The sequence below is a fragment of the Atractosteus spatula genome, chromosome 26 (assembly GCF_055471065.1).
Source record: "Atractosteus spatula isolate fAtrSpa1 chromosome 26, fAtrSpa1.hap1, whole genome shotgun sequence".
Classification (NCBI taxonomy): domain Eukaryota; kingdom Metazoa; phylum Chordata; class Actinopteri; order Semionotiformes; family Lepisosteidae; genus Atractosteus; species Atractosteus spatula.
The window spans coordinates 6,166,593-6,193,866 of NC_142731.1; the positions used below are offsets into that span (position 1 = coordinate 6,166,593).

Below are 27,274 nucleotides of genomic sequence, written 5' to 3' on the forward strand. Positions count from 1 at the left end.
AGAATAAGGTGAAGATTCCTATATGTAACATTCACATGCACTCCATATACAATCATTCTCATATGAAAGCCTGGCTTTGCTTCTGGTCTGACATTAAACGGCAACACAGAAACAGACGCCAGAGAGGGAGGTTCTGTACATGAGAGCGTCTCACTCCAGCATCTAAAGAGAATTTCAATCAAAAAGCTAAATATCGATCTACCATGAAAACATTACTTCTCATATGCCGAAGCTGAATGCGAGATCCAATTAAACAAATACAGCAAATCGTAAGAGCGATGAATGTTTCGTCATTCAGCCATGTCCCTCCTGCGCCCCGGGCTCCCACATGCCCTCCTGGAGGATGACACAGTCAGAGAGCCTGAGTATCTGCGCCCAGGTGCAGAAACATGCGTCTCTAGATCATGGCGCTGCTGTTGAGACCCAGCCCCCCCCCCCCCCCATGTTTAGCAAGAACACAGATCTAGCCTCTGTCAGCGGATCAAGCAGGGAACAGGTCACTTATCTGAAAATAGCAGAAAGACCCTGCTGTCAGAGATTCTCAGCTATTCAGCCTTCACTGACCATACTGCCACCCCAGTCCATTAACCCTTTAGCTCTCGAAATAAAAGCAGGCAGGGGGACAATGAATGAATTGCATTGGTATAGCACATTTCATCTCCAAATCACCCCAGGGGAAGCCCAATTCCTCCACCACTGAACTGCAGCACCCATCTGGGAGATGCACAGCATTTACAGCATTACACAGCAGATCAGAAGAGTGCAAAACTCCTAAAGTAAGGGGGAACTTCAGGGACGCCAGACTGTGTAGCTCAGAGGGGAATGCAAGGAGGAAAGCAAAGCATGTTAAACACTAAATCCTCTACCACTCATTCCTACCTGCAAAAGGATCTTTATGGATGCTTCTTTCTGGAAATGCTGCCAACCTTGTAGCGCTGATGTCAGGTCGGCCAGCACAGGAGTCTCACTGGTGATGCAGCACTGAGAACTACACCTCACGCTGCCTGTGATGACTTTTTTTTTTTACAGGTGTATTGAAAATATCGTACTATCAAGACCTTCACTGTACTGAAGGACACAAGCAATTTAAACAAGGTTTGAAAAACCATCCTTGGCACAAAATCGAGACCAGCCCAACTGCGGAATAACACTTTAAGATGACACATCGCTCCAGAGCGAACAGACCAAACAGGAAGCTAACTAGGAAATAGCCGTGCACGTTACAAATCAGACACCCCTCGCCCAGCGATTCAGAGGCAATCCCAGCGATGCTCTGCAGTGACGTAGTGACAGATCAGGTTCCTACAGCGCAGAAAAGCCCAGAGACAGACTGGCGCTCTGTCCAGAGGAAGAGAGTCCTGCCCTGCGCCCTGCGTGTCCGGGAGAGGACCCCCTTCTCTCCAAAGCTTCACTACCACGAACGTTTTTAAAAAGGCCTTTACCCCCTAATTATCCCCACCATGTTGTTTTTCCGCTTTTATTGCCTAGAACCTAGAACAGCTACTTTTGGAATCAGGGTGAAGGACTCTGCCCCTTCATAACACCATGTGGTCAATTCAACATCTGAAATTGAACACACACCCAACACTGAACACACGCAGAGACAATGCAACAAGTGCCCCCTTCGCCATTCACTGAAAAGGTTTTTTTTTTAAGTTTCTCAATTAACTCCACAAAAAATAAAACCGTGGACGCACTCTCTCACATGAGAAGAACATTTGTTCATTGTTTTCAAAACTGCACCACACTGGGCCTTGAGCTCTTATACCAATTACCGCTGCAATTAAAGATAACAATACTGAAGGAAATGTATGCAAGTACAAAGAAGTCACAATGTAGAACAAGACCTGTAAGAACACAAGGGGACAAGAAACACTATGTGAGGAGGCCATTTGGCCCACCTAACTAGACTGTCAATAGCTCCCTGGATCATCCAGCTGTTTCTCTAAAGAAGCTTGGGTATCAATGTCGGAGCTGTCCCAGACCCCCAATACCCTCTGTTTACAGTGTATAAGGCCTGTTAAAAGATCAGGCACTGATGTTTCAGTCCTTAGGTACTGGGCATTAATTCATCTGGTCTTCTTTCAGCTGCAAGTGATATTTGGGAACACCTGCCAGATGAAAAAACCCTCTGGAAAATGAATTTCAACACTGATGGGACACAGATCTGAAACCCACTGGTGAAGCCTATTCCTTTAAGACTGCAACACTGATAAGCTTCCCCTGGGTATTTTCTGTCACATGGTAAAAGTCCTCCATGTGAACTTCCTGGAGACAAGGTAACAGCAGACATTTCTTGAAATCTCTAGAATAGGGATCCATTTCTGTACCTCTTTAAATCATCTTTAATTTGAACACAAATGCAGGGAATTCCCCTCTTCCAGTTAACATTGCTCATGGCTTAAAGGAAACACTGTTCAATCAAACAAGCCGAGACCTTTTACCTTATTAAAATAAGGTCACATTGAAATCCCACCCCCCAAAAAAGCTAACGTGACTCACTTTACAAGCTACTGGAGCTCGGGAGAGAAAAACATCGGCACAAATTCACAGTTCCACAACCCCTCCAGTGCAATGATCTTCTCAGCTTTCTATCGCATTATTGAGTGATTCAGAAAAAAAGTAATAAAACCAACAACACATGAACGCATTGTGGTGGAAAATTTTTCTTCCTTTGCACAAAGACTGCAGCATCATGCAAAATATCTACTGTCTAAAGGAACAAGGCCTGCAACTTACTTTCAAAAACTAAGCACCATGAAAACACCTGTGGCAAACACCACGAATCGCAAAACATTAACCCAACTACAGAGGCTGTTCCACATCTTAACCAGACCAAGCTTGTGCATGTTACAATAAAGCCACATGGCCCATTTTCTGAAGGCACTGTCATACGCAGACAAAAGGAAATTAATCTTTTTAGCCTGGAACAGGCTAAAGATTACGTGGGGATGGGGATTTTGACATGGATATTCAAAATCCGGACAGGCACTGAGCTAGTCAGTTCTTTCAAGATCACCAACAACGCAAGGAGCCAGAAAGGACACAAGCGGAAATGAAGTAAACAAGCACTGACACAGCAGACTCATTTTTAATGTAGAGGATTGTAGGAGTCTAGAACCAATTAGCCATGTTATGAACTGGATCCTTCATGAAACAGGTGGATTTCTGGCAAGGTTAAAAACAAGCAAACCAGCATTAGATCCATGTTTCTTACTGCTCACGATAAATGAATTGGCTTCCTAGTGGATGACAGTGTTGCTCTCACAGACTAGCTGTTGCTAAGAGGGAGAAAATTGATTTCTTTAGCATCTGATTTCAATATGTTCGACAGATGCCGAGAGATCTTCAATCAAAAGCTGCCATCTAACTCTCCTATACCAATCTGGGAGGTCCAGAGTATCAGGTACCCACTTCTTAGCACAGGCGGCACAAATATCTACTTGCAACAAAACCCAGGGGTTTCAACGCACAATACTGAGTAAAGAGGGAGGTGAGGTTGCAACAACGAGTGCTGCTGACAGGACGTGTTGTACAGGCTGTGGAGAAGTGTGGGGGATCTCTCACAGCTTCCGTCAGGTCCGCCCTGCATCCACAGGATGAGCAGAGCACACAAACACTCAAATTCGGATTTCTGTGCATGAGCACCTCCCGCTGACTTGCACTCAGTTATATTTGCTCTGCTACGCTGTTCTGAACTGAAACCTGCTGTGGGGTAAGCGCAGGCCCAAACAAGAAAAAAAAAAGGCTTCTGGCACTTTGAGGTTTTACAGAAGATGCTGTCTGGCGTCTAAAAAACCAGTAACCTGCTTTATGAGCCTTACTGGTAGACAAAACACCGGCTTCTCAGGTTTCCCATCTTTCCAGGGATATTTTACCCAATCTGGTCCTAGCAAATACTGCGATACCTGCACAAACACACATGCACACTCAGACCATAGCGTTCCTCCATATTTTTATTAATTACAACTGCTCGTTAAACCCCATCACCATCACTACTGCAGAGCGTGGAGACTGACATGCGTGGTCTTGTCGTCTGCTCTCTGGCAGGAACTGGAAAGAAACAGACAGCTCTTCTACAGCTGATTTACTATTGACATTGAGGGAAGCATGGCTGGAACATGACATGGACTCTTTTCAAAATACTAAACAGTTCTAGGCATCTGAACCTGGTTTAGAATTACAGAAACGTTTTCCGACACAAATGTGTCTTAGGTGCCACTGTCACCTTGCACTTTTTTCTTTTCTTACCAGGACACAACCCTAGACTTAATCTTTTGCTAACAGCACTTAAAGAAAACAGCAGCTATCTTCCTTCTCTGGTCACCAGGCACACTGCACAGCCCAGTAGTCTCTACTGGATGATCCCTGTAAATTTCGGCCCGTCATCAGCATAGACCTGTGCCCCAGGGCAGTGACTGAGGAAGAAAAGCCGTAGCTGAACCCCAGCAGGTCTGCTGGGCCACAGGGGCCACTCATTCCACAGCAGACTCCTGGGAGACCAGATCAGGCCAAACCCATTAGGGAGCCTGGCTCCTCCAAACACACAACGAGCACAACACAACTGTGCACACAGGATCGCACTAAGGAGTCTGCTGGAAAGGAGTCAAAACAAAATACCCAAAAAGGATGTATTAAATCTTTCCACTATTTCAGAAGGAAGTTACCATTTCATCAGTCTTTTAGTTTCGGACTACAATTCCCTAGGAAGCGGAAAATCATGACCTGACTGCCACCAGGGGGTGGGCTGGATTTTTACCACACAGTCTCTCTCCCAACCTTGCGGCTCCCGTGACGCTGTGGGTGTCTGTGAGCTGGCAAGAACACGGGTAAGAGACGCGTTGCTCCTCCAATCAGAGCTCACTATCCTATGTCCAATGACAACTAGTTCTGCAGGTGGGCGTGTCGGAGGGGCGTGTCTGCACATGTTACTCTTTACCAAGCAGGTAAGCGACAGGTAAAGTGCTTAAAATCTACCAGTGTTTAAAACTGGTCCATTTCTCGCATGAGCTTCACAAAGCATTCCGGTGATTTTCTTAAAAATCTAGATCTTGTCTGCATCGTTATAGGTCGTGCTACTGCAAACCCTCCAGCATAAATTCCCAGGCAATTATAAGCACAGGTATGTGATCATTTAAATCCCTACATGAATGAATCACTGCATTCTAAGGCCTGTGCAACTCTAAAACTCTGCCCCCACCTTCAACTGCCAAGGAACCTGTTCTGTGGAAAAGCAGCTTCTCCTACAGCAATCTGTACAGCAACATTCAGCAATCCCGCTGAAATATAAATGCTGTTTTAAGGTCTTCAAAGACACCTCTAGCTTAACTGTATTAGTGAGACCAAAGACCAGCAGATAAAGGGAGAATGCTACTCCCCACATTTCGTCTAGTTGCTCAGTTACAATGGTTCTTATGAAGCAAGGTCCTACAAGCAAATGGAGAATACAACAGTCTACCACCTCTGGGTACATCTTGCCAAGAGTCTCCAGTTCAGACCCAAGTCAGAGACACGGGGAAAGACTTCCAGCACTGCAGTAGGAGACAGAACAGTCAGGTTAATGACTAACCAGTCTCTGTATCTCTGACCCAGGCTATTTGTTCACTTTCGAATTTTTATCTAGCTCGACACCCATCCCCCGCCTGCTCTCTGTTCAAGGTTCAGTTTGAGACTCACAGACCTAAACCAGCATCTCTTTTGAGCTGGAATTTATTTTGCAACAAAGGGCAACAGGGCAGGGAGACAGACTCTACAGGTCCCCAACTTACAGGCCACAGAGTCATCCCTGTTAGGCTGTGGCTATTCCTCATTTCTCCCCACTGATACACATCGTCTGCCAAAAACAGAAAACTGGAGAAAAAGACATTAAGGCACGTGGAGCAGTGGACTGTTAGTCACAGTTCATCACTTTCATCACAGGGCACACATTCACAAACATACATGCACAAACTCACGCCAGGGTCATTTTTTTTTTTACAGAAGCCAATGAACCTACCGGTATGTCTTTGGACCGTGGGAGGAAATCGGAGCCCCCAGAGGGGAGAACATACCCTCCCATACCCTCCCATGCAGACTGCACCCCAGGTCTGGAATTGACCCCCGGGCCCCAGCACTTGCAAGGAAGTGATGCTCACCACTGCCCCACCAGGCTGCCCTCAACACGAGTGCTTGAAGAAATGAATTGAGCTGACTAATTTGCATGCAGTTTTGTTTAACAGATCTAAGCAGCTCTTTACTCAAAACAAAACTACCCCAAGTTTAGACCCTTACAGAGAATAACACTATCACAGTTTTGATTGCTAGCACTGATCAAAGGGAACTACAGCATGCCAGTCATCAATATTACAAGTTTGTTATTAGCTCTGCCTTTTAGTCAGAGTTCTTAGGCATTTTGGCATCCTTTCCCGGCTGCTTCGAGATGGAGAAAAGGCTGAAAGCACAACTTGAACAACTGAAAAAACCACAATCTAGATGCAACCACTGATGGCCTGCCGCCATCTTGAGTGAGCACACGACACTTTCACATGAGAAAGAGGACCGGCACTGCAACGCTTGGTGAGCAGAACGCTGGTCTTGCCGTTTTGCATCTTCCAGCTCTGTGCAGCACACTGCTTCCTCCGAAATTACTGAAGCGCTGTGCTGGTGCTTTCACTTACAGCCCCAAACAAGAAAAGTGAAACACTGTCAGGGAAGAGCCGCTGCTGCTCTGGCCTACCTCAGGAAACAGACAGCTGCTGTGGGCAAATGAGGAAGAAATTGCGCCCAGGATTACAAATCCACACTTTGCCCCAGCCCCATACAGGGGCTTCCGAAACCTTGCGCTCCTGTGTGCAGAACGCTCTGAAGGCCTTTTTGAGCCTTCAGAAGCTACAAAAGTAGACAACACACCCTAGATTTACACATCAGCTCAGTATACACACTCATTTCATGTCGGTAAACTGATATACATCCGTTTGGTCTACTCTACATCCTCTTGAGAACTTAAGACACACCAATAATGTCATCAGCAGCTCTCCTGTAGGAAGGAGCCCTTTTCCCAAATATTATGGGGATCTGGCAGCCCTGATGGCTGGAGTTCCCTTCTTGGAGTTGACGGGTGGCCGGAGAGTTAGGGTCAATCTGCCCTCCATCATGGGGCAGAGCACAGGACCTGGCAGGCCGGAGAAGGACTCAAGAGAATGGGGGTCGGATCCAATCCGAGCCTCTAACCCCCTTCTTCACCACAAATTCCAACCTGAATTCTCGGGTCACCAGTGACCCTCACCCCCCTGCCCCCTCGAACCCCAGAAGCCCCCAGAAGCGTGGCGCGGGACTCACCGTGACACGGGGCTGGCGCTGGAGGAGCGGCGGTTGCCGTAGGGGCTGACGGAAGAGCGCCTCCTGCTGGGGTAGGGGCTGCTGTCCCTCTCGTAGCTGGAGGAGCGGTGGCGGCTACCGTAGGGGCTGTCGGAGCGCTGCCGGCTGCGGCGCCCCGAGTCCCGGTAGGGGCTGGGGCTCTGCGGCGGGGGGGCCCGCCGCCGGTGGTGGTGGTGATGGTGGTGGTAGGCGTCCTCCCCTCCGTCCGGGCCGTACCCCCCGCCGGGGGGGCTGTCGTTGGCCCCCCGCTTGGGGCTGGGGGACTGCGGGGCGGCCGCCTGCTTCCTCCCGCCGGCGCCGGCGCCCCGGGACGAGGGCTTGCCCTTGGGGCTGGCCTTGTAGCTCTTGGAGGACTTGCGGCGGTCCTTCTGCGACGAGCCGCGGGACTCCCCCCGCTCCCCGCGCCGCTGCAGCTTCTCCTTGCGGGACTTGCCCGACCTGCCGCCGCCGCCGCCGCCGCCGTCCTTGCTCCGCGAGGAAGAGGAGGAGGAGGCCGTGCTGGTCCCGGTCCCCAGCAGGGCCTGGGCCGCGGAGGAGGGCAGCGACGACGACGCCAGCTTGGCCCCCACCTCCCCCTCCAGCAGACCCAGCCTGGTGGAGCCGGGGCTGAAGGGGGCCGAGGCCGAAGCAGATGTCTTCTCCTTCCCGCTCTTCCCCGACGTCCCTTTCTCTCTGTCCCGGCTGCTCTTCTTCTTCGAGCTCCCCCCTCCTCCTCCTCCTCCCCCCCCACCACCACCCCCCGAGTCCTTCACTTTGTGAGGGTCCTTGGACTTCTTGCGGGGGTGCCTGTGCTTGTGTCCCCGGCTCTCCCCGGACACCCCGCCGCTGCCCCCGCCCCCTTTACCGTAGTCCGAGCCGCCGTCCAGGCGCTCCCCGCCTCGCCGGTCCACCGCCGACCTCGCCGCCGGCGGGTCCGAGAAGGTGTCGGAGTCGGAGCTGATGTCGTCATACTCCACCAGCGGCTTGATGGCGCTCACGGCTGGAGGCGCTGCAGCCGCCGCCGCCGGGCCCAGGGTGGCAAACGCAGCGGCCGGGCCCTGGCCCAGCGCCGAGGAGGAGGAGGAGGAGGACTCGCGGCCGTGCTTGGAGGACTTGTGCCGCCGGCGCTTGGAGGAGGAGGAGGAGGAAGACGACGCGATGAGCTTCCCGTCCTTCCCCGTCACGCTGCCCGCCTGGGCGCTGGAGTGCGGCGGGAGCAGGTGCTGGAAGGCCCCGCTGTTGCTGCCGCCGCCCGCCGGCGGCTGGAGCGGTAGTGAAACGCTGGCGCTGGGATCCGGCTTCCTCCTGGTCGACCCATGTTGTCTGTCTGAACCGGGCATTCCTCACGCTAGCGGCGGCGCTTCTCCCAAATGCGGGCCTCTGCAGCCGAGGCGATGCATTAAAGGGCGAATAGTACCTAAAAAAGCACCAGAACAAAAAAAAAGATTCAATAAAAACAAAAATTCAGATCGTGTTCTCCGTCCCGAACGCTTAATCCGAGTTCATTCCGGCTAGGTCAGCGCGGCTTGGGTCCGCCGTTTTGGTTTTCCTTCAAAGGAAAGAAAATCGTTTTACGAAGAAACAAAACGAAAAATAGACATAATAGGCGGATGAGCGTGTAGTTTCATAGCTGATTAAATCAAGCAGAGGTTTGGTTTTAAATGAAGTCGTTACAATCGTGCTGTCTCTCTCCTCGTTTCTCAGTTTTACTTGTGCTGTTATTTTTTCTTTTGTAAAAACAAAAAGAAAAAAAACAACACCTCTTTTCGTTATCCCCCTCGCCCTGTAGCAGGCTTCAGGGAAGGTGCCTTGATTCCTTCAGTTTACGGTCTTGGAGTTCGGAAACAGGCATAATCCATGATGAATGGGCGATATTGTTTCACAAAACTGAAAATGAAAACTTGAACCGGTTGGTACTGTTTACATGTTCGGTTTTATATAGACAATCTTTTAATCTCTTTATATTTGATATTGGTCAGAAATGACAGTATATTCGTGTGCAGCAGATGTTCTAGTTTATTTTGAACGGCCTTGAGAGTCTAACAGGCCTGTATTGAGGGCGATGTTTGCGGATTTAGAACACCCACTGCCCCTGTTGCTAAGACGAGAGGACAGACGCCATTGTGGCTCCTTCTAGCAGGTTGAGCTTCTGTCCTCGCTCTCTCTCCCCCAAGCCGAAGCCGGAAGTCTCACTTGCTGTCAATCTTCGTCGTCACCAGGCAACAGCCTCTCCAGAGCGACGCTCCGCCCTTATCCTCTCACGGGCTGCAGTGCCACCAATTAACCTCTAGGTGGCGCGTCACGAAGAGACCGGAGAAACTCCACAGGTTGTAAAAAGTTCAAATGCACTGAGGTGCAAGTTTTTTAAAACGGGAACTTGTTCGCCCTTATAACAAACCATGCACAGATGTAACCAGCTCACGTGTTAATCTTTAAACGGACAGCAGAACCTCCTTGTGCTCGAAATCGTTTTATAAATTACGTAGGCTATCAGTGGGTATACGTAACGTCTTCCACAACACGAAACCACGTTACTAGTAAAACACTATTTGCTTTTAGACGTCCGTAACTGATGGAACGTACAGCACAAATGTTTATTACATATAAATAATCAATTACGCAATCCATAAACACTTTGTGCTTTTAAATTAAGAAGGTACCAGAGAGAGGCGTTTTTTAAATACGCAAACGCCGATAAAAGTCAGCTGAACTTACATTGTACGGTACTTTTATTACATTTTTATTACGCAATATTATATATATTGATGCATTATCCGTTGTGCTCTTGTCATTTAATTCTTCCTGTTCTATAGGTAAATCATTACTCTTTGAACAAAACTCTCTGCAGAACTTCTTGGCGCTTGTAACGCTCAGAAGACCAAGCACGTAACGTTTGCTAGTACGTTGTATTCTACACAACCAACGCACCTGAAGAACAAATGAAAAGTTGAAACTACTTCGGACCGGAGGCAGGTTTCAGCCACGTTTCTCGAGGTTGTTGGGGGATGCCCGGCCGGATCCCCAGTAAGAAACCAGACTGCATCGGATAGCACACGCAGAGTATATCTTTGGATCTGCAGCTCCGCCTTTATTATTTTAGAACTAACAGCAGCAGCATCTGCAATGGCTTTCAACACAGATTAGATTTTATTTATAAAATCTGCCACGTCCTTATCGTCGCCGGGGGCTTCTTGAAGAAAAGTCCTTCAAAGCAGAAAAACGATTGATCCGCAGTTAACAGCACCTCCACCCTCGTTTGCTCGGTCCGAGTCGCCTCCTGATGACGCCACAACCCCGCGCCCCCCCCGCCCCCGGCAGTCTTGTCGGAAACTCTACCCTGCGCGACGGAAGATTTTTATATTGAAAATGGCGGCGGTTTCTGGTGTTGTTATATCGGGTTGTAGCCCAGCGAGAGAACTCGGGCCCGGGGCACCGACCGTTGGGCCCCCTACGATCGGGGATCGTCCCAGACCCGAGGAGGGGACAGGTAATGACGTGCTCACGGGGGAAATCGGGGGTCGACAGCAGATCGGCAGAGCTACGGGATCGCGTTCTCGCTGATCTGTTACTGTGGGGCGTTGAGATCTTGAGAATATTATTTAGTAATTATGAATGGAGCGCCAGGGGTTGGACCGGTGCCAGTGAAAATCACCTCTATATACCTTTTCGCCTTTTTCGTTTTCAAAGAAAAGAGTCATTGAATTATTGAAATTACAAAAAATAAAATAAGACGCTCTCCTCCCCCTTTTTGAGTTTTTGATTACATTTTGCAGTCAGGCGTGTTTGCTTTCCATTTGGATCTACGCATATCTTGGCTGATCGCTGCTCTGAGACATACCCTTAATTATAACAGTGTTACATCGTGCTGAGGTGGTCCTGAAACCCTACTTGAAAGCTCTTTGATCTGCAGTTCCGTAATGCTGTAAATCGCCCTGCATGTGGAGTTCTGGGGTCCGTGTCAGTGGGTTGCCGCAGCTTTTACAGCTGTATGCAGTATACCTGTTGTTCTTCCTCTGAGATAACTTTGTCAGTTTTGTGTAGCCTTGTGTACCAAATGCCTAGCTGTGTGTGTTGCCCTGTTCCCTGGGACAGTGCTCTGTGTGTGTGTTGCCCTGTTCCCTGTGAGAGTGCTCTGTGTGTGTGTGTGTGTGTTGCCCCGTTCCCTGTGATAATGCTCTGTGTGTGTGTTGCCCCGTTCCCTGTGAGAGTGCTCTGTGTGTGTGTGTTGCCCCGTTCCCTGTGAGAGTGCTCTGTGTGTGTGTGTTGCCCCGTTCCCTGTGATAATGCTCTGTGTGTGTGTGTTGCCCTGTTCCCTGTGAGAGTGCTCTGTGTGTGTGTGTTGCCCTGTTCCCTGTGAGAGTGCTCTGTGTGTGTGTGTTGCTCTGTTCCCTGTGAGAGTGCTCTGTGTGTGTGTGTGTTGCTCTGTTCCCTGTGAGAGTGCTGTGTGTGTGTGTGTTGCCCAGTTCCCTGTGAGAGTGCTCTGTGTGTGTGTGTTGCCCCGTTCCCTGTGAGAGTGCTCTGTGTGTGTGTGTGTTGCCCCGTTCCCTGTGAGAGCGCTCTGTGTGTGTGTGTTGCCCCGTTCCCTGTGAGAGTGCTCTGTGTGTGTGTTGCTCTGTTCCCTGTGAGAGTACTCTGTGTGTGTGTGTTGCCCTGTTCCCTGTGAGAGTGCTTTGTGTGTGTGTGTGTTGCCCTGTTCCCTGTGAGAGTGCTCTGTGTGTGTGTGTTGCCCTGTTCCCTGTGAGAGTGCTCTGTGTGTGTGTTGCCCTGTTCCCTGTGAGAGTGCTCTGTGTGTGTGTGTTGCCCTGTTCCCTGTGAGAGTGCTCTGTGTGTGTTGCCCTGTTCCCTGTGAGAGTGCTCTGTGTGTGTGTTGCCCTGTTCCCTGTGAGAGTGCTCTGTGTCTGTGTGTGTTGCCCTGTTCCCTGTGAGAGTGCTCTGTGTCTGTGTGTGTTGCCCTGTTCCCTGTGAGAGTGCTCTGTGTGTCTTCCTAACCCTGTGCCCTCTGCGCCCTTCAGAGGCAGAGAAGCAGAGCAGAGTCAGTGCCCTACTGGAGAGGCTTCATGCCAAACACTGCGCCTCCCGGCCATGGCAGGAGACCAGCAAGGTGGTGCGGCAGGCTATGGTGAGTGAGGGAGAGGAGGGTGGAGCTCACAAAGGCACCAGGACATGCGGGGGGGTGGGGGCAGAGAGAGGGCGCCCGAGAAGACCTGCCCCCTTCCTGAGAGGAAACCATTATTTCAAGTCAATCTCCAAAGAAAAGAAAGGCCAGGCTAGATGTGCGTCTTTCCTCCAGAGCTCCCTGCTCAATGTGGACTATCGCATCAATCATGTCCTGAAGATTGGACATGTCCTCCAGAGCTCCCTGCTCAATGTGGACTATCGCATCAATCATGTCCTGAAGATTGGACATGTCCTCCAGAGCTCCCTGCTCAATGTGGACTATCGCATCAATCATGTCCTGAAGATTGGACAAAATATTCTCTCTGTTAATGAATTTAGATCTAAAGGGATTTATTCTGAATAAACAAACTCTTGACAACATTAGACATTCTCTTCACAGTACAAAACACCAGTGCTCAAAAGATAAGAGCAATTTTGGTTAGTCTGGACGAGTATTAGTATAATTCTATTATATATATTACAGTTTGTACAGTTATTACTGTTATTAGATTGTGGTTAGCCAGTTTCTTTTTGAGGCCCTCCTGGAGAAATATGATTGTATATCTGGATATAAACTAGACGTTGAAAAAGCAAAAGTTGTATCTTAGAATTCAGATCAAATAAGAGAAAATTGTGAGAGCAGGAGCAAGGAGAGGGAAGAGGGATGGGGCAGGATGGGGAGAGCAGTGTGGGGGAGATAGAGGGCTCAGGACCCGCTGCTCTTGGGGGGGTCAGCCCTGGCTGAGCCCAGTCAGGCCGAAATGTTGGGAGGACTTGGTACAGAACTTGGTACAGAAGGGCGAAGGTCATGCTAGTGCAGTCAGGGGGTGTGTATTACAGGGGTATTGTGTGCATTGAATAGGCCTTCAATCTCTCTTTCTCCCGCCACCCAGGAGAAGCGCAATGTGTTGAACGCTGGGGGACACCAGCTCCTGCTCACCTGCCTGGAGACGCTGCAGAGAGCCCTGAAAGGTGAGGGGATTGGGGTGTGGGGGAGGGCTGATTGTGTGGAGCTGATCAGGGCAGCGGTACAAGTTACTGTACAGCTGGCATTGCACAGAACAGTGCCCAGAAGCGGACCCTGGCAGGGCGTGGTGGGTCAAGCAGAGTGCCGTGCACCTGTGTAAATTCCTTCATCTGCCATCTCAGAATTCCTTCTTTCCAAGCTTACGATATTTAAAGAGTTTTGAAAAAGATGTTTATATCTCTGGAATTCCTCAGAGCTGTAAAGGAGGTATTCAGACTTGCCAAGGAAATGGAGTCCATTAGTCACACCACACGCTGTGAAGGAGGGACAGCCCACACTGGCAGACTCCCTTTACCTTCTATAGCTCTGCATCTCTTCCTAGTGAGGTCCAGGTAAAATCTGGGTGCCTGGACTGGAAAAGAACTGCTCGACGTTAGCCTTCTTCGGGCGAGAGTGGGTTTGCTATCGGAGAAGGAAGAGTGGGCAGAGGTGACGAACTGATCCGGGGGTCGGGGTGGCTGGTGTGAGGCAGGTCAGCAGCTGCTGTGCTGCCCCACGTTCTCTCTGCTCCGCCGAGCTTTAGTAACCCGGTCTCTCCCTCTCCCGACTTCTCTCGTCCTCCCAGTGTCCTCTCTGCCCGCCATGACAGACCGCCTGGAGTCGATCGCTCGGCAGAACGGGTAAGCCACGCGCCGCCCTGGCTCTGCAGCACATCTGCGCCAGGTGTGGCTGGCACACAGCTGGGCTTTTGTGCAGAGTGAAACGATGAATCCACAGCAGTTTTCACCTCCAACAGCAGAGACAACTTAGTCTTAGATCTATGACAATCTATGTTTCGGGCGTATACACAAGTGATATCTATTTGCTCTGATAACGATAAATTAGAAATTTCAAGCTTTCACACCTTTTATGTAATAAAAGTAAGGTTATGCGGATAGTAATTGGAAGGTATAATGTATGTTGGCATGTGCCACAGCTTGGATAAGCTCCCACACCACGCTGGGTAGGCTGTGCTGGCTCACCTGGGTTGGAGTTTAGCCTTGGTTTGGCGCATCATTGCTAAAGGTGGCATTAGTCTTCTAATCGATATGAATGACGATCAAATGAATGATGATTTTCATTTGCCTAGATCTTTAGTTGCAAAAAATCGGTTTTGCTAAATGGAAGCTTTGCATTTTAATTTCTGGCATGCTTGAAACTCCTAAGCAGAGAAAGAGAATGAACAGTGACCCTTTAGGCACTGAGCAGAGCCCCCCAAATCAGGGCACAGATGCACTATGAAACGGGGACCATGCGGTGCCGGTGGCATGCCCAGACCACGGCCAAGGTGCTCTTTCTCTGCCAGTGTCCTCCCGCTCCTCGTCCGTCTCGTATCTGATGCCCGTCTGCTTGTTCCTCAGGCTGGGTTCCCACCTGAGCCCCTCGGGGACAGAGTGCTACATCACCTCGGACATGTTCTACGTGGAGGTGCAGCTGGACTCGGGGGGGCAGCTGGTGGATGTCAAGGTGGCGCATCACGGGGAGAACCCCGCGGTGAGTTGGGGGGTGGGGGGTGGGGGGGGGGGGCACGGCGTCTGTTCTTTCGCTGACCGTTGAGGACGGGCCGGCCAGTCGCACGCCCGCTGGCTGGTCACGTCTTCTGAGCTGGCTGATAATGCAGCGTCCAGTGGAGAGAGGAGATGCAGCTCGAGAGCCTCAGGGAGGGATATAGAGGTTCCGATGTGCCCTTCTAGAGTGCTCAGAGATTTGTCTCGCAGTGGAAACTGGGCACAGCAGACTGGCCAGTTTTTATTAGTGAACCTGCTGCTAATGGACTGATGTTCTTCTGTCTCTCTCTTTTGTGTTTCAGAGCTGCCCAGAGTTGGTCCAGCACCTCAGGTACGCACTGCCTTAGCACAACACTGGGCAACAGTGAGCAACACTGCCACTCACTGCATGATGCTTCCCTGCAGACCAAGATCATTGCTCCCTTTTCTGTGGGAGTCTGGAACAAGCTACCTAGCCATGCAGTTGAAGCCGATACTTTGGCTTCATTCAGGAAACAGAGTGATTGACTGGATGAGATCCTGGGTTCAGTTAACTGACTACAAACTATGAAGTGTCCTGAATTTCATAACTTCTGCAGTTCAGTCAGTCAGTGCAAAAAGTCAGGAGTTATTTTTTTACAAATGTGGAATCTCCAATGATCTGTTTTGTTTTGTACTCGCTCAGCTCAGAACGGCTGATTGCTTTAACACTTGGCTCTCCGTACGAAGAAATCTAGACAGTAGATATCTTCAGCAATTAAAGACTGGTTCAAAATATAGCCTTTTTTCTTCCATCCTCATTTTCCTCTTATATGATTTTTTGCCTTTTCCTGTAATCGGAGTGTGCAGACCCTGTCTGTTGGGGGGCCTGCGGTATTTTCTTCATCACAACGTACACAGAATGTACTCCTCGTCCTTTTTCCATTTGAAACAGCCTTTCTTTTCCCTTAACAAATTGTTTGTCCCTCCCAACAGGGAGAGGAATTTTGAAGAGTTTTCCAAGCACCTGAAGGGTCTGGTGAACCTGTATAAGCTTCCTGGAGACAAGTAAGTGTGTTCAGCCCTCATACTCACAGCAGCAGGCCATGTCTGCCTGCCTGCCTGCACACCTGTGGCTTACAGGACCACTGCCTTCCTTGTACTGGGTGCTACCTGTAACTGGGCCACAGAGTCTGTACCTGCATGTATGTGTCTTCGACTCATTTCAAAAGGGTTTTGCACCCAACTCATTTTACATAAGTCTCCATTTTCTCTCTTTTTCTTTTTTCCTTCCCTTTCTCTCTGTTCCTATCTCTCCTTCTCCTTTACTCATTTCTCATTTTGCTTTCCTCTCTCTAAATCCCTCTCCACACTCTCACTCCCTATAAATCTCTTTTTTCAATTCCTCCACGATATACCACCTCCCCCTTCCTCCCTGATCTTTCTCCCAATCTCTCCCGCTGCAGCAAGCTGAAGACGAAGATGTACCTTGCCCTGCAGTCTCTTGAAATGGACCTCACCAAGATGATGCACATGTTCAGGTGAGGCTTCTGTGCGGAGAAGGTGCTGGTCAGCCAGGCTTTGCAAGATTATGCAAGCCTGCAATAATATCACACGAGCACCTAAATCCCCCTGCAGCTCACAGCTGGCAACCCACTGAAGCTCACCAGGTGTGAGCCTAGCCAGTACCTGGATGGGAGACTCCAGGGAGAGCTGAGACTGCTGCTGGAAAAGGTGTTAGTGGTACTAGTAGGGGGTACTCACCCTGTGACCTGTGTGGGTCCTAATGCCCCAGTATAGTGACGGGGACACTCTACTGCAAATAAGGTGCCCTAATTTGGATGAGACCTAAAACTGAGGTCCTGACTCTGTGGTCATTAAATGCCAGGGTGTTTCTTGAAAGGAGTAGGGGTGTTGCCCCGGCGTCCTGGACAAATTTCCCCCTGGCTTTTACCAATCATGGTCTCCTAATAATCCCTAGCCTTCCTCACTCTGTTCTCCTCTCCACTGAGAGCTGGTGTGTGGTGAGCATACTGGCACACTCTGGCTGCTGTGTCACGTTGTTGAATATTGTGTGTTCCAGTCTTCTCCCTCTTCTCTCCATGTTGCAGGTTAGCCACTAACGCCAACACTGTGGAGACCATCCTGCACGGCAGCGTGGGATTGGTGACTGCCCGGAGCGGAGGTACACAGCACACGATTGAACCACAGCTACTGATGCACACGTTCACAGTGGGCACGTTCTGATCTGAGCACCGAAGATGGCACAACTAGCTATAAGCGGATAACCCAGTAGGGACAAAGAACTAGAGCTGTCCTACTGATGCACCCACATGCAGATACCTAAAACATCACCGTGGCCCATGCCTGGTGCTGACTTACTGTCCTCTTTCTGTACAGGTCACCTCGTCACTCTGCAGTGCTATGTTTCGCCCTATGATGTGTTTGAGGAGGAGACCGGCGCTCTGCTGAACCTTATCGACTCCAACGGTCAGACTCCAAAAGCCTCTGACTGACACGCTCCCTCTGAACTCCAGAACTCCGCACGCCCTTTGTCCTTTCGATTCTCAAAACTGCATCCTGCCTCTAAACCCTTGCATCCTGAATGCTTCCTGCCCCTAAATCCTAAAGGCCTGACTCCTACCTCTAATTATAATCCTGACTGACTGCTGTCTTCTGACCTCATTCGTGTAACTAGATCTAGCTCTTTTCCTTAACCTGACTGTGACAGGCCCAGCTGCTACATGTTGGTCTTGAAGGACTGTAGCCAATCAGAGCTCTTAAGCCTACGCTAAGGTAACTCCCTGCCCTCTGTCTGCAGAGACTTTTAGGCTGGCTATCGGTTTGGAACCTCTTACATTTTTGTTTTGACATTTAGCATCTCCAGTTACTTTCTGGTAATTATCCACCTCGGTTGGAATCGACAAATGTGTCTCATGTAGGCAGAGTAAGAAAGAGCAGACCCCTCAAGCCACGGATCATGTGACACATGTGCTGCCGGCTCCACAGCTGCTAACAGGAGAGTTAGCTCTGACTGGACGAGGGGCACATCCTTCCCTGACATCACTGCTAGGCTGCAGGCACCTGGCAGAGGTTGCTGTTTGCAGGGACACTGAGAGTCCCAGCTGATGAACCCTAGCCCCAACCCCCTGGAGTGACTGGAACGACTGCTGCTTGTGTCCTTTTGGGTAGAAGTATAAACCAGTGACTTCCGGCTCACAGTCTTGTCTCGCTCACCCTGTGTCTGTCTGTCTCCCGCAGTGCCGCGCAACCTGGGCGTGGGTGTGTCCGTGACGATCGAAGGGACCTCCTCCGTGTACAAGCTGCCCATTGCCCCTCTCATCACCGGCACCCACCCAGTGGACAACAAGGGGTGGGTCTGTCTAGGTGTCCGTCGGCACGGAGACACTCGCCAGCATGTGGGAGTGCGTAGAACGGTGTCAAAGCGCGGGGTGCGCGCTCGCGTCGTCGGGGACACAGCGGCTCGGCTGAGCTCTGCAGCCCCGCGTGTCGGGGTCAAGCCTGGCGCACACTGTCAGTCCGGTGTGGGTTCACGGCTGGCACAGCGCCACTGAGGGGAAAGGGGTGAGCGCTGGGGTTTGTCAGCCAAGGCTCTGTGCTTCCTGGAGCACCAAGTCTTTAAGAGCCACTGGTGACTGTGCAAATCGAGTGGATATGCAAGGTGAAGGACAAAAGAATTCTTGCACCTATGGGCAAAGAGGGAGAGGCATTTTAATCAACGGGTTGCAATGCCTACTTTCCAGTTCTTGTTGCTCTGCAGTGTGAGCGGGCCTGTCCCTGCTGGAGTGTGGCAGGTGTGAACATCTTGTCGCAGGACCACCCTCACTGTCGCCCTCTCTCCTGCGCTCCTCAGGACTCCCTCCTTCTCCTCCGTCACCAACTCCAACTGCGTGGACCTGCCCGCCTGCTTCTTCCTCAAGCTGCAGCGGCCCCTGCCCTTCTCCCTGTCCTTCATCCACAGGATGGGCAACGCCACCGGTGAGCCTGGCCTGGGGAGGGGGTGGGCACACCACACAGCCAGCATGGGCCCACTCCAGCCCTTTGACCTTTTGTGATTGTCCGTGCAAATTTCCTTCCTCTCGAGTGAGGTTACAGCGGCCGGGCCTTCTGCTTCTGCAGCAGAAGAGCACCGTGGGCACTTACAGGCCAGGGCAGTGTTCTTGCCTCACAGATTGATACAAGTTACAGACACATGCCAGGCTTGGAGGAGGGGGTGCCCTTGGGAAAGTGCTGTTGATTCCAGTTAAAGTGGCATACTGGGAGGGATTTTTGGCCTAGTGGTGTGGGTGTAAGACCGCAGGCATGAGAATGAACATCAGCCTAAGCACCACTTCCCGGAGAGGTCTGGCTGCCAAGCAGTGCCGGATTTCACAGTGCCTAGGGCCTACGAAATTGTTAGGGCCTACGAAGAAGGGAAACGCTAGTGACCACGAAAAATGAGCTGAAACAACATACCTGCGATCAACTCTAAGTGCTCCAAATCAATAATCATACGCTATCTAGCAGCTGTTCTAGAAACCTGAAGTATCGAAGTGATGGTCGCTCGACTCCCCCCATCAATCACGTGGTTTAGCATAAGAATAGTTTGAAGTGCATCATGTCAATCGACGTAATTCAATTCAATTTCGGAGTGAAATGGCTGAAGAACATGCTGTTCGCTGCGATCCTTCAAGCAGGGTCTGAGTGAGGCCCTCAGATCACTAGATGGGATGAATGTTAGGGTTGGGAGAGCAGCTTGACTCCAGCAGGAGAAGACAGACGGAGGCTTCCTCCGACTCCCCTATGCTGGTGGAGTGATAGCGATCGGCTCTAGGTGCTGGCCTGGGGGCTCTGGCTCCGCCCCGGTGGTAACCTTTTTCCTGTTCCCCCACCCCCCTCTGTGCTCCACAGGGATCCCCCTGTTCGAGACAGCCCCACCTCTGGCGCCCCTCTATGAGCTCATCACCCAGAGCCAGCTACAGGAGGAAGGGGGGGGAGCCCTGCCCCCGCTCGCTCACAACATGCGCTTCTATGCAGTGGGTATAACTGTGTGCTCGCCTGTCTGTGTCTGTGTGTGGGGCTGGGGCTGTGTTTTTCTCTCAAGCCTTGTACAGTGGTGTTTCAAAATCGCTCTTTACCCGGCCACTTGCCTGTGCCGATTTCTGTCCTTGCCGCCTTGATTTTATTGGTTTGGTGTGAACAAAAGCCATTCCTCCCTTTTAACCAGCTGTCATCCTTGTCCGCTCCTTGCTCACTCTCCCTCCCTCCTCCCTTTCGTGCTTCAGTCTCTGCCTGGGCAGCAGCACTGTTACTTCCTGAACCGGGACGCCCCTGTGCAGGACGGGAGGTGCCTGCAGGGGGCGCTGGTGACCAAGGTCCCGTTCCGCCACCCAGCCCAAGTCCCTGCCCTGCTGGACATCATCAGGCACCAGGCGGCCTACAACACGCTCATTGGGAGCTGTGTAAAGCGCACAGTCCTCAAGGAAGGTGGGTACCCCCCTCTCTCACACTGCACCCAGCTGTCCTTTAAGAATCTAGCTCTGCAGTGCCTTAGTGTCCCAGTCTCAAGCCTGCGTCTCTCAGATTCACTTTCCATGCACTTTCTCTCCCAGTTCAGTTCACTTCATTGCTGTGAGTGATGAGTATCTGTACTGCCAAACCCAAGTACAGTTTACAGTTGTAATCAGAACAGATTCTATTTATTAGGAAAACCTGAGAGTGAAACAATGCCGATACACACATTCTGCTACAGGGAAGTTAAAAGTAGATCAGATTAATTCATTAAAAGTAATTCAGATAAAAGCACTATGTAGATTAAATGTAATGACTAAAAATGAAGTGAAATATTTTCCAACGAGACAGACGTTCTCCACTTCACAGATGATTCTCCCGGTCTCCCTGCTCTGTCTCCGCTCTCACTCCCTCTCGCTTTCTCTCTCTCGCTCAGACACCCCGGGACTGCTGCAGTTTGAGGTGTGTCCCCTGACGGACTCCAGTTTCAGCGTGTCCTTCCAGCACCCTGTCAACGAGTCCCTGGTCTGCGGTAATAAAGAACAATTACCTTCCCCACCTCCCCAAGATCCTCGCTCCTCTCCCCCGTCTCCCTGCTGTTATATGGTCATGCACACCGCGATTCTGTGCCACTTAGATCTGTGTGTGACGTTAATAACGTAATAGTCAAGGCCCGCAAAAGCTCGTACGTATTGGATTATTTTGGCTGCCTTTTATTAAAACTGCTCCAAAACCAGCTCATTTTTCCCCTTCAACTATTTTTTTAAAAGTGGCAGAATAAATCTGGCCAGCTGGGCTGTAATTTTAACGGCTGGACTTCAGCAGCCATTTTATCAAGAACTGTCTAATTGATCACCTGTTTTTTGCTGGATGTACTCACCTGTCTCTCTGCTGCCCCTCAGTGGTAATGGAGGTGCTGGACTCACGGCAAGTCTCCTGTAAACTGTACAAAGGCCTGTCGGACGCTCTCATCTGCACTGATGACTTCATCACCAAGGTGGTTCAGAGGTACGAGCCGATTCTGGCGTGTTGGTCAGCTTGGGCCTTTCAGTGTTTGCAAGCCCTGCATAAATAATGAAATTGTATTGGATATCAGATCTAAACAAAATTAAGGGTGTGAAGTTAAAAACCTCAAAGCTGTTTCAGCCAAACTAACAAAATTGCCTGGCTTTCAGAATTCTGTACTGTTTTTCTGTTGCAGAGTTTTGGAAAGCAGCTTGACCTTTTTTTGGTGCTGACCTGTCCCTTTTACCCTTATCCCCACCCCTCCCAAAAAAAAAAACCCTTTCCAGGTGCATGTCGATCCCGGTGACCATGCGGGCCATCCGGCGGAAAGCAGAGACCATCCAAGCCGACACCCCGGCGCTATCCCTGATCGCGGAGACGGTGGAGGACATGGTGAAGAAGAATCTGCCCCCCGCGGGCAGCCCCGGGTACGGCATGGGCACAGGAGGGGGAGGCAATCTGATGGGCATCCCTGGGGTCGGAGGGGGCAACACGCCCACAGGCGGAGGGGGCAGCGGCGCCGGGGCAGCAGGGGGAGGAGGAGGAGCTGGAGCCTCCTTCCCGGGCCCCATTAGCACCCTTTTCGGGATGGGCCTGGCGCTCAAGGAGAGACACGAGGGCCGGGGGCCTGGGGGAGAGCCGATGAGCCAGGCCGGAGGGGCCCAGCAGCAGCCGCAGCTGCAGCAGCCGCCACAGCAGGGCCACGGGGACGATTTCAGCAAAGTGACCCAGAACCCCATCCTCACCAGCCTGCTGCAGATCACGGGCAACGTGGGCTCCAGCCCCACCCAGCCGCCCCCGTCCGCGGGCCACCAGCCTCACCACACCCCGCCGCCGGCCTCCTCGCCGGCCAGCAACACCAAGAACCACCCCATGCTGATGAACCTGCTGAAGGACAACCCCTCCCAGGACTTCTCCAGCCTCTACAGCTCCAGCCCCCTGGAGAGGCAGAACTCCTCCGGCTCGCCCCGCACCGACATCATGGGCGGGGGCTCGTGCGGGGGGGGCGGCGGCGGCGGCGGCAAGACCAAGAAGAAGCGCCAGCGCAACCCCGACAAGGGCGGCGGGATGGGGGGCGCCATGGGCCTGAAGCCGCAGGGCTCCCTGCCGGTGCCGCTCCACCACCACCAGCACCACCAGCTGGAAGACGACTTCCACCGGGAGCTCTTCTCCATGGACGTGGACGCCTCCCAGAACCCCATCTTCGACGTCAACCTCCCCGGGGACGGACTGGACACCCCCCACAGCATCACGCCGGCCCCCAGCCAGTGCGGCACCCCGCCCACCGGCCCGGGGGTGCCGTATCACTCCCAGGGGCCCCCCCAGTCTCAATCCCAGCAGCAGCAGCAGCAGCAGCAGGTGCCGCCACCGCAGCCCCCCGCTTCGGGCCCCAACAGGATGGCGCGCCTCTCCAGCTCCGACAGCATCGGCGCCGACATCAACGAGATCCTGTCGGACATCCCCGAGCAGGCGGGCAAGATGGCCGGGGGGGGCGGGGGCCACGGGCAGCACCATCACAGCCTGGGCGGGGGTGACGACGGGGGAGCCCTGGGCACCCCCATCCGGGACTCCTCCAGCTCGGGGCAGGGGAGCGCCGTGTTCGAGGCCGACCTGTTCAGTGCCGGCAGCAACGAGAATCCCTTCACGGACCCCGTGGACCTGATCGCCGACGCCGCGACGGCGGCGACACCCAACAGCGACTCCTCCTCCAATAACTTCTTCCCTGACACTGTGGATTTCAACCCCGAGCTGCTGGCGGGCCCGGGCTTCCCCCAGGCCTACTTCGAGGACAGTTCCCCCAGCGCCGACGGCGACCTGGATCTGGTGAAGGGGTTCGGGGGGGGCAGCCAGCAGCACACCCCGGCGGGCACCCCCCAGAACCCCACGCCCCACGGCCGCAGCACGCCCGACCCCTCCATGAAGGACCCCTTCGAGATGAGCATGGTTTTCGGGGGCAGCGGGGGAGGAGGAAAGCCCCTCTTGGGGGGCCCCTTGCCAGCTCCGGATCTGGCCGACTCCCACTCCGGTGGGGGGCAGAGCCCCCTGATGATAGGGATGGGAGGCGGGGGGGGCGGCGACTTCAAAAGCGACGCCAAGGCGAAGCAGCAGCAGCTGATGCGAGGAGGGGGCAAGGAGGGGAATGGGGGAGGAGGGGGGGGGTCTGGATTGGGCGGGGTGTCGGGGGGCTCCTCCGAAGGGAAGCAAGGCAAGCGCAGCCGGACCCCCTCCAGCGACGGCAAGTCCAAGGATAAGCCCCCCAAGCGCAAGAAGCTGGACCCTGAGGGAAAATCCCCCTCTCACAGCTCGGGGGGTCGGCCCTACACCCCCCCCAGCGGGATTGGGGGTTCGGGGGGAGGATCCATGGGGGCAAGCGGGGGATCCAAGTCTCCAGGCAGCTCAGGTCGTTCCCAAACCCCCCCGGGGGGCGCCACACCCCCCATCCCCAAGATCACCATCCAGATCCCGAAGGGCACGCTGACCGGCGGGAAGACCTCTTCCCACGGGGGGTACACCTCCAGCAGCTCGGCCGGGGGGGGCGGTGGGGGGGTGGCGGGAGGCGGGGGCAGCAAGAGCCACCACTCCCACTCCTCCTCCTCTTCCTCCTCTTCGGGGAAGATGAAGGGCAGCAAATCGGACGGGTCTCTGGGGCAGGGAGGCGGGTCCAAGCCGGGCGGCGGCGGAGGAGGTGGCGGGGGGGGCGGCGGAGGCAGCGGCTCTCAGTCGAAGGGCTCATCCCAGGGCATGGGCGGGGGGAAGCCGGGCTCCTCGCCCATCACCAAGCACGGGCTGGCGGGGGCCGGGGTGGTGGCAGGCAGCGGGGTAGGAGGGGGGGCCAAGATGAAACCCCAGGGGGGAAAGCCACCGGCGTCTCTCATCAACCCCAACATCAAGCCCAACATCTCCCCCTCACACTCCCGCGGCGTGGGGGCCTCCGACAAGCTCTCCTCCCCCATGAAGCTCCAGCAGCAGCAGGTCCCCGGCACCCCTCCCTCCTCCAAGGCCAAGTCCCCCATGGGCTCGGGGGGCGGAGGGGTGGGCAGCGGCTCCAAGACTTCCTCTGGCGGCGGGATGGGACCACAGAAGCAGCAGATGGGGGGCACTTCGTCGTCGGGCTCCTCGTCGTCTTCATCCAGTTCCTCCTCCTCCTCCAGCTCTTCCTCTTCCTCCTCCAGCTCCTCGTCCTTCTCCACCGGCTCCCAGTCCCAGTACGGGGGTGGGGGAGGAGGAGGAGGGGGAGGGAACAACAACCCCAACGCCAAAGGCAAGTCTCCCAGCCGCAACAAGAAGCCCTCCCTCACTGCGGTCATTGACAAGCTGAAGCACGGGGTGGGCACCGGCGGGGTCGGGGGCGAGGAGGGGGGGGAGGGGGGCTGTGGGGGGGCCGGGGGGCTGCCTCCGAATATCGGTCCTCCCTCCTCCAAGCACGGGGGCGAGTACATGAGCAAGCGGGACAAAGGGGACAAGGAGAGCAAGTCCAAGGTGTCCATGTCCGGAGTGGGGTCAGGCGACAAGAAGGCGCTGGACTCCAAGAGCGGGGTGGTGAGCAGCACCGGGGTGGCCAAGATCATCATCAGCAAACCGGATGGGGGTTCCCCCAGCATCAAGGCCAAGGTGACCCTGCAGAAACCAGGCGAGGGCTCGGGCGAAGCCATGAGGTCCCAGCTCTCCGGCCCCAAGGCCTACGGCTCGCCCCTCTTCAGCGCCTCCACCCCCAAGCACGACCGCTGCTCCCCCAGCCACAGCCGCTCGCCCGGCTACACCCCCCTGAACCCCGACAGCGAGAGTGAGTCCGGCAGCAGCTCCGTGGCCGAGAAGTCCCATCAGAACAGCCCCAGCTCGGACGACGACCAAGCGCTGCGCCCCCTGCAGCCCCCCCATGAGTACATGAGCTCCATGCCTATCAGCTCCGGGGAGAAGCACAAGAAGCACAAGAAGGAGAAGAAGAAACAGAAGGAGAGGGAGAGAGAGAGGGAGCGGGACCGAGACAAGGAGAAGAAGAAGTCCTCTTCCTCTTGCTCCACCTCTTCCTCGCACCCCTTGAAAGCAGACAGCTGGTCCCGCTCCCCCATCGCGGCCCCAGACCCCTCGCTGTCCCTCCTGGGGTCCGACCGGCCAGCCCGGCCCAGCCCGGCCTATTTGCGGACGGAGGATGATGACCTCATGGACTCTGCCCTCACTGGCAACCTGGATTCTTTCAAATAGGTGGGGAGCCTGTTCCTCTGGGAGGCTGCTCTCCAATGCGGGGAAAGGGGATTCAGCCAATCTGAAACGCGCTCAAATCGATTGTGAGCCAAATGGAAGCCCTTCTCGAGCAACAAGGGGAAGAGAGTTTGCCTGTTCTTGCAACACCACGTTGGATGGAGTTTAGGCAGCCTGGAGCTACTTCTCTAAGGAAGCAATGTAGTCCAAGGACCTTTCTCGACAATTGAAGATGGTGGCCTTTTGGGGGGGGAAAAGGGGGTTTGTGACTGAAATCTTTTAAGACAGTATACAGGGTCGCCAGTTATTGGAATTGTGTAACAGTGGAAATGAAGCAGCATCGAGGAAGAGGATGGTGATCTTAACAAGTCTTTGAAATCATATTCCTTCTTGTTTTCTGTTCGGAAAGTGGTTTGCATCCAGTTGGCAGAAGTGTGTGACTTCTGAAGTTGTTTCTTCTGCTTTGTAATTTAGTTGTAGGACTGCTCCTTCACTGAAAAGTGAAACCTCAACTGGTTTCATTTACCGCTGCTTGAAATCAGCTGCATAAAAAAGGTGGTGTTTTTATTTTGAGGGCTGTTGTCAACCGTTTTATCTGCATTTTGAAAACACACTTAATATGGATGGTTGAATGCTTAAGGAAAAAAGATCTTGGCTTTGCACCAAGCAGATTTTACTCCGAAACATTTTCTTTAGCTTGTTCTTTTTGTTTTTTTTACCTTGTCCAAAACAATAAGTCCAAATATTTTCATGTAACCTCATGTGGATAAAAAGCTCTGTATTCCCGAATAATGTGGCGTTTAAAAAGTCCACAAGTGCAGAACATTCAGCTTTACCATTTTATTTTATTTAAAAAAAAATAACTGTGTATACATAAAACCATAAAGCTTTTACATTTTAATATGATCCATTAAAACATTTTAATGATTTTACACTTGCGCAGAATGATTTGGCTGAAAATTTGCAGTTTTTAAAACACAAAGGTTATATTTGATTTTATAAAAATAAAAAGGGAGTTGATATGCCAATTTTAATAAACATTTCTTTGTGAAAATTACAAAAAGTGTTTTGATTTTGTATCCTGTAACTATTATACAAAATATCAACCAGCCTGGGAATTACCTTAGGGTAATGTGTTCTTTCTCAACAAGGAATGATTTTAAGTTTCAGAAACCTACATTAGGAACACAGGGAAGGGTTAGATTAACTGTTCGAGGTGTGATAAGCCTGTCTTTTATTATTTAGAGTAGGATCCCTACATTAGAGAAAAGGGACTTTGTTAAAATAGACTAGAAAATATACATTTAATTAATTAAATATTACAGCTTGATATACTGTCATCACTGTTAAGTGTATTTCTTGTTTTAAGATTGCACGTGGAATTTCAGAAAAACAAATCTGTTTCGCTGCCTTTCTGTACTCTAAAGAATGCATTTTATCTTAATTTTGGTTGCCAAACTTTATTCTTGTGTGGTGTTAAAAGGAACTAAACATCTTGTTTAGTGAACTAAACCTCTTCATTAGTGAAGAGGACGCCATTTTCCTTTGTGGGTTCAAAACGATTATTGGACTGTCGAAAAACAGGAATCGACAG

At 52.2% G+C, this 27,274-nt stretch overlaps 2 protein-coding genes across 3 annotated transcripts in view; one reads left to right on the forward strand and one right to left on the reverse strand.

Annotated features, from left to right (window-relative positions):
* The window catches only part of cdk12 (cyclin dependent kinase 12), a 30,887-nt gene extending 20,545 nt beyond the window's left edge, over window positions 1-10,342 (reverse strand). Inside the window, exons 1-2 of one of the 2 annotated variants that reach the window (XM_088906285.1) lie at window positions 10,264-10,342; window positions 7,318-8,752 (exon numbers count right to left, since the gene is read on the reverse strand). In XM_088906285.1, the coding sequence (XP_088762411.1) occupies window positions 7,318-8,675 (1,358 nt within the window). In that variant the 5' untranslated portion in view covers window positions 8,676-8,752; window positions 10,264-10,342. Of the gene's footprint in view, window positions 1-7,317; window positions 8,753-9,095; window positions 9,951-10,263 lie in introns of those variants that run through there. The other variant, XM_088906284.1, reaches the window with a different exon arrangement.
* A 359-nt stretch (window positions 10,343-10,701) lies between these two features.
* On the forward strand, window positions 10,702-26,743 carry med1 (mediator complex subunit 1). The gene is made up of 17 exons (XM_088906283.1): window positions 10,702-10,822; window positions 12,348-12,454; window positions 13,386-13,464; window positions 14,085-14,139; window positions 14,860-14,992; window positions 15,309-15,337; window positions 15,961-16,032; window positions 16,431-16,505; window positions 17,076-17,149; window positions 17,365-17,454; window positions 18,226-18,337; window positions 18,839-18,963; window positions 19,876-20,000; window positions 20,250-20,451; window positions 20,912-21,007; window positions 21,378-21,483; window positions 21,768-26,743. The coding sequence occupies exons 1-17, from the start codon at window positions 10,702-10,704 to the stop codon at window positions 25,681-25,683; spliced, it is 5,517 nt and encodes a 1,838-aa protein (XP_088762409.1). The 3' UTR covers window positions 25,684-26,743.
* Window positions 26,744-27,274: the final 531 nt, after the last annotated feature.